Source organism: Octopus bimaculoides, chromosome 16, assembly GCF_001194135.2.
Source record: "Octopus bimaculoides isolate UCB-OBI-ISO-001 chromosome 16, ASM119413v2, whole genome shotgun sequence".
NCBI lineage: Eukaryota > Metazoa > Mollusca > Cephalopoda > Octopoda > Octopodidae > Octopus > Octopus bimaculoides.
Window position 1 is genome coordinate 34,594,633 of NC_068996.1, and position 7,284 is coordinate 34,601,916.

The window sequence follows — 7,284 nt, forward strand, 5'->3', positions numbered from 1 at the left end:
TGAATTCAACGGGATACACCGTCTGCAAGTAGTTGGGTTCAGCATATTATCCTCCATTTTCTAATTGTTACACAAATTTTGGGTAAAACCTCCACTTTTACCCGCTCCCATTGATTGCACCTAGTATAGCACTAGTGTAGCAATAATTGGGTACCCTCCCAGCAGTATACTGGATAGATACTATCCCTTAGTGGGTTGAACCCCCAACCCCTAACTCTCTCACGTTATATATATATATATATATATATATATATATATAATGGTGTGTGAAAACATGTGAATTTATGGAGGGTTGGTTATCTTGGTAGAAGTAGCAACAAAAGGCTTAAGATGTACAGGAACAAACAGAGGAATATGGAACCTAATACAGAAGAGACATTCTGTACTATAAACCAGTCCAACTAATCACAGTGGAAAACAGGTTCTTAAAACAATATGATAACAAACAATGGCAGCAGTGATTCTAATGAAGATATTTTCTCCAACATTGATGACTTAAAGGATTTTTACTAGATGTTCTTCAATCTATTTGTTTTAGCAAGAATGTTTATATAGTTTTTTTTTTTTTTTTTTTAAATTTAAACAGATTCTAGCTCTTAGATTGTTGAAGGGTGTTCTACCTTCATGGGACAGCTCACTTGAAGCAAGCAGGATGAAAGACATTGTAGAAAAAATGTTCTCTCTTCTCGGAAATGTTCTTTTGTCTTGCTCATCTGATCCAACTTTACTTCCTCCAAGTAAGAAAATTTATTTCTCTTCTCATTATTGTCATTATTTAGGATGGTGGTAGTTTGGTGACAATGGTACGGGTAATGATAGTGGTATGGTAGTATTGGCTTCTTTAAGATGATAGTTTGGTGGTGATGATGGTAGTGATGGTGATGATAGTGATAATGCTGGTGATGATGTTACTGATAATAATGATGATGGCTCTGCAACAATGTTAGAATTTGCATAGGATTAATATTTGTAGTTAAATTTTGAATTGCTTGTTACATGTTAATTAGTAGTAATATTGGTTTCAAATTTTGGCACAAAACCAGCAGTCTTATGGAAGCGGTAGATTAATTACATTGACCCCAGTGATCAACTGGTACTTATTTTATCAACTCCAAAAGGATGACAGGCAAAGTTGATCTCGGCGGAATTTGAACTCAGAACACTGCTAAGCATTTTGTGTGGCATTATAACAATTCTACCAGCTCAACACCTTAATTAGTAGGAATATTAATTAGTAATATATACTTCTTAATTAGTATTAAGCTTTTGTTCTTTGGTAACCTGACAATCACTGAACAAGACATAATTCCTGTTGGCTGAGTAATGATAAAATTATATCCCAGGATTAGTTGCTGTTAGACCTGGGCTGTGGCATAGAATTCTTTCCTACAATTCCCATGCATACATGCATACAGATAGTCAAAAAGTAGAAGATGTGGGTTAGTGATAAAGTGCCAAACTAATTTGAGATTTTTATTAATTTATGGTACTGTGATCAAGGTATCTCACAGTTTGAGGAAATTATTATTGTATAAATCATATCCCTATATTTTCATGGGTTAAATTATGTTACCTGTCTACTGGGATTAGTGAAGTTAGATAATTGTGATTGGTGGAGGTAGGTAATTAAATAAGTGGACAAACAAAATACATTAATAAAGTTTTTTTGCACCAGATTTCTTAATTTGGATCCCTGGTTTTCTTTTTACTGAATTTCTATAGAAATAATTTGCAAATAAGCACTGATTACATAAGTAAATGAAATAATTATAAAATGTTCACATTTAATTTTTACAGGTGATACTCTTAGGAAAGGCCATCGTGGGCGACCACCTGTGACGATCACTGCTTCATATTCCAGTACTGTAGCTGATGAAATTGTGTCAACAATTAGGAAACTTCATCTGTTAGATGGCTGGAATGCACACATCAACTCTTATATTATCTCCAAGTTAGGAATGATTGAAGATATGGTCTGTGATAAGAGTAAATCCTCCATGGTAAGATCACACACATATATAAACTGATATATATATATAAATATACATGTATGTATGCATGCATGCCGATGTAAGAAGTTTGCTTCCTAACAACATGATTCTGGGTTCTGTTCCAGTTCTACTCCAGTTCTCTCCAGATAGAGATAGAGAGAAGAAAAAAAGAAAAAGAGAGACAAAGAAATTTAGGGAGAGTTGATGTTTTTATTAAAAATAGTAGAGTTGGTAGTGGGAGTAATAATAAGAGAGAGAGAAAGAGGGACTGAAAACTCAACCAGTATGCTGAACTAACATACTGAATACTGATGGTAATGGGGTGATAGTAATAGTATGAGCTGTAGTTGTGATAGAAGCAAAGGCGGTGGTGGTTGTGGTAGTTGAGGCCCTCAGGAATGAGGGTGAGAGTAAGTGATGTGAAAGACAGTAGTGATGATGATGGAGGGGAAGGCGACAAAGTCAAAGGTATTGATGGTGGTGGCGTCAGAAGTCTGAATGGTGTGTGTATGGCAGATGTGGTGGCGATGGTGGTAGTACGGTTCTTTTTTTCATGCAGCTTTGCAATAAGTTCTAAGTCGACAAATTATATCATTGTTTTGATGAAAATTGTTTATTACTTGAAAAATAGTGTTCAAGCTTAATAAAATTTAATATGTACTCAATGAATGAAGTGCCATTGTTGGTGGGCCCAAGGCCTAATGAAGAGCCCTTCACAGAGGCTGGTGTAAAAGCCACCCAATAAGGTGGCTTTTAAGCTAGTTTTTATATATATATATATATATATATGAAAAAATATGGACAACTTACATAAAATGTTGAAAAAGCTGAAATCAGTGGAACTGGATCCAGTCAGTTAGATATGACTTTTTCCTATACTACAAAAAGGAAACCCCTTTTAGCCCCAAAACTCAAAAAGGTGTTGACTAAAACCTTTTTCTATACAAAAGACTCCATCCAACATGTGACTCCTTATTTTTCTTTGTTCCCATATGTTTATATAAATTATATATGTTAAGCTCATCTTAAGAATATGTATACAATACAATTTCTATTGAACTATAATACAAATCTCTGAAAATTTGTTATATTTTTATTTTTCATACCTATAAACACGTACAATAAACTTATTCTCCACTTGTTTTAATTATACAACGTGTGTGTATATATATATTCATCAGTTTGTAATTTCTTTTATAAATACATAAACTATATATATATATATATATATATATATATAATGTATTTATATACACACTCAACCATTTATTTCTTATTTTCTGTCAGGATGATCTCAACATTGATCTTCAAGAAACACATGCAGCAATAATGGCTGTTCTTGCAGTTATTGGTGGAATTGGTTTGCTGCCACGCCTAGGAGGTCTTGTTATGCATTATGAACTAAGACTTGGAACAATTGCTAATATCCGTCCTTCTGGCAAAATTCAAGTCCAGTTTCCAGAAGTGGGACTCAAGATGTGTCGAATGACTGATCTCGTTCCTGTAAGCTATTTTTATAAAATCTATTGCATTTAAATTAATTTTGAACCATGTGACTTTTGGGTTCAGTTCCATTGTGTGATACCTTGGGCAACTGTTTTCCACTATAACCTTTGACAGACCACTACCTTGTGAGTGAATTTGCTAGACAGTAACTGTGTGGAAGCCCTTTATATATATATATATATATATATATATATATCAGAGTGTCTTTGTGTCTGTGCTTGTCTTGTTTCCACCTATCACTTCACAACCAGTGTTGGTTTGTTTGAATTCCTGTAACCTAGCAGTTCGTCAAGAGGCTGACAAAATAAGTACTGGAGTCAAACCTCTTCAAGGTTGTGCTCCACCAAGGCTGCAGTCCAATGACTGAAACAAGCAAAAGATAAAGATGAAAAGGTTCATATCACAGGTCTGCCCAAAGTTTTAATTTTTTTTTTTAAAACCACTTTACCAGCAGTAAATCTTTCTTCTTACCACCAATATTGTCCAAGGAAAAGGTAAAGGTCAGTACAGTTTGGCACCAGAGTCCTCTCAGATGAACTCTGAACATACACAGCAGAAGCAAAAATTGCTGGATATTTTGTCACACTATCATTATATAATGTACTTATTTTATGCAGTGCTCAAGCGCAGTACAACTCATTACAGATGGTGGCCAAAAGTGCATGTACAGTACATTACAGCACAGGAAGTGAACAGCAAATGAGTTGTTTAGAAATAAAAAAGGAAGAAGAACCTCGGGTGTATTGTTGGTGAATTTCAAAGCATGCTAGTTTTGAAGGATGTAGTGTCCTGACAGCTAACAACTGATGTGGGTAGTTTATTCCATGCTTCAGCAATTCCAAGTATGAAAAAATGTTTCTGAAAGTCATGGGTGCTGTGTTGTTTTTGATTTTGTAAGCATGTCCACAGGTGTTAGACATATGGAATTCAAAAAAGTGCCCCAGTTTGTTGTTTGAAAGATGGTGGATAATCTTGTAGGTGTCTATCAAGTTACTTGCCAGATGTCGGAATTTTACTAGTGATTCTGCCAAATTCTTTTGTATTGAACGAATAACAAATGTTTTTTTATTTTATTTTTGATTAGAAGCACCTATACTAGAGACAACTATATTTTATAACAATGTTGTTGTAAAAGTAAATGAAAGATATGACAGAAAGAAGTGCATAGTGAGAGTGGTATGATAGTGTCCAGTAGATGTAGGTTCTTATTCCATCACCAGACCTTTTCAATTTTTGTTTTGTCACTTATATTTTCATCAATAATTGCTGTTTTAAAATACATTTTATTCTTTAAAAGATATATGTGTATATCAGCTTTATCCAAATAAATTTTTAATATCTTAAATATTCAATTTAATTTTTATCTTATTTTTTATTGAAGGTTCCTCACCTAGAATTTGTTGTGGATAAGTTACCAATGACAGAGAATGTTATCAATACTTGGGTCAAATTGGTTAGTTTAGCTGGGACAGGATTTAAAGTTGAAAAAGAGAGAGAGAGGACATCACTATTCAGTAGTGTTAATAGTGTAGAATCAACTGGAACCAATACGGACAAGAAGAACTTTGGTAAATATTTCAGTCTTTGAAAAATATATATTTTACTCATGTAGAACAATTCATATAAACCATGAAAGCAACTGTTTGGATTAAAGGGGTTTTTTTGTTTTGCTTTGGATATGTTGTTATTACTGCTGTTAGCTGTTGTTCTCTTTGAGTAAGAACTATGGGACTGAGGCAGCGGAAGGGATATTTCAGTAGTTTCCAAGTGATGATGTGTTCGATATATGTCGTTCTTTACTCTGTTCTGGTACTGGTGTGGTAAACTGTGTTGTGAAGCAATCAAGATACACTGTTTCTGTTGTTATCCAGCTGGCAGGAGTAGAGGTGTCATATCAGAAGATTGGCAAAATAAGCTTCACCAGCTTCGCTTTGAGAAACCTAGTTTGTATGTGTGACTGTGGATTCTGTTGAACTCAGTGAAAGTGGTTGGCAACCAGGACAGAACTAAAATTAAATGTGATTAAGGCAAAAAATTAGAAAATTCCATTGGTATGGAGGTGTTGTCAGAGAAGGTGAGGTGAAAAGTATTGGAAACAATCAACTTTAATTTACAGAAATTATCCAAGACAATATAGGTATTTGATAAGAAGACTGGCAATATGAACTGGTTATGTAATAAAGACAAGATAGTGTTGTGAAATAATATTAAATGGATATTAGAATGGTGTATTTTCTGTCAGATATCACCCATTCTTATTAGATACTTATACCATCAATATTGGACATTCACCATATTAACCTTCTGTGATTCCTTAGTGATTGTTATTCCGTCTGGGAAATCTATCTTCATAATATCTCTTCATTTTCTTCAGATCTCTGTGACTGCTATGTAATGGTTTCAGACATTTTTTTTCTATTGTTGGCAGATAAATCAGGTAATCAAATGCAATATTGGTGGGTGATAATAATGGGTGGAGATATAAAATTGGTAATGTGTTTATTAAGGGTATAAACACATGGTATATTTTCAAACAGAACTAAGAACTTGCACAGAGAAAATGGTCAATTAATGATAGAGAGAACAGGACCAGTTTCTGAATGAGGAAAGAGGACCAATTACTGATAAAGCTAGAGAAATGTTGTGTCATAGGTTTTAAGATCATTGTTGTAAAAAGTCTTATGTGGAAACTTTGTTAATGGACTTCTGCACAGGCTAAATTCATATTGTCTAAAAACTTTGGTCGTTGATGGTCTTGGACATGAAATTTTAATATTGAAATGTCTTATATTTCTTGTAATTTTGCCAAAGTAAATCTTTTTTACTCATATCAATGTTGCAACAGAAAATAGTTTAACTACCTGTTTCTTATTAATTTTAACACTTAATTCTATGAATTCTGTCAAAACTTTAAAATTTTACTTCAATTTGAAATCTTTTAATTAATTATGAAGCATTTAACTTTTAATACTTCTCATTTGTTATATTTTAAATATTTTGATAATAAGCTGTTTTACTTTTATTGAAATTTTCTTTCTTTTATTTCAAAGGATGTGGTTTAAATACAAAACTTCTACACAAACAACAAATTCGACTGGGTTTGCTAAAAGCAGCAAGAGTACTGTTTAGTCGACAGGATAACTTACACAAAGTTTTATCTCAACCAGCTGTTCTTGACTTGGGTTTTGCATCTTCACTGGAAACAGGTGTTGGATTCAGTAGCAGTACTGAAGAAGATCTGAACACTTTGCAGCAGGAACCAGCCACAAACATATCTTTATTACAACATCTGATGGTTGCTGCAACACAACCATCTCCACTCAAAGCAATATTTTCTAGAGAAGAAATGGAGGTAAACAACTCATCCTTCAACTTTTTTCATGATTGAATTTTAATGACTTCACCATAATTGTTAGTGTTATTTCATTATATCCAGTCAGCCCACAGATATGGCTGTGTGGTGAAGAAGTTTCACTTGCAATCATGTCACTTCAGCTTAGATCCCACTATGTGGCACATTGGACAAGTATCTTCTATCATAGCCTCAGGTTGACTGCTACCTTGTGTATAGAATTTGGTAGATGAAACTTGTGGACATCATCATCATCATCATTGTCATCGTCATCGTTTAACGTCCGCTTTCCATGCTAGCATGGGTCAGACGATTTGACTGAGGACTGGTGAACAGATGGCTACACCAGGCTCCAATCTGATTTGGCAGAGTTTCTACAGCTGGATGCCCTTCCTAACGCCAACCACTCAGAGAGTGTAGTGGGTGCTTTTACGT

General features: G+C 34.1%; 1 protein-coding gene across 4 annotated transcripts in view; it reads left to right on the top strand.

Annotated features, from left to right (window-relative positions):
* Window positions 1-7,284, top strand: part of LOC106884435 (E3 ubiquitin-protein ligase HERC2) — a 265,512-nt gene that overhangs the window by 133,267 nt on the left and 124,961 nt on the right. For all 4 annotated transcript variants that reach the window (XM_052973690.1, XM_052973692.1, XM_052973693.1 and 1 more), the window contains 5 exons: window positions 587-737; window positions 1,798-2,000; window positions 3,279-3,494; window positions 4,879-5,065; window positions 6,548-6,849. In XM_052973690.1, coding sequence (XP_052829650.1) covers window positions 587-737; window positions 1,798-2,000; window positions 3,279-3,494; window positions 4,879-5,065; window positions 6,548-6,849 — 1,059 coding nt within the window. The remainder of the gene's footprint in view (window positions 1-586; window positions 738-1,797; window positions 2,001-3,278; window positions 3,495-4,878; window positions 5,066-6,547; window positions 6,850-7,284) is intronic.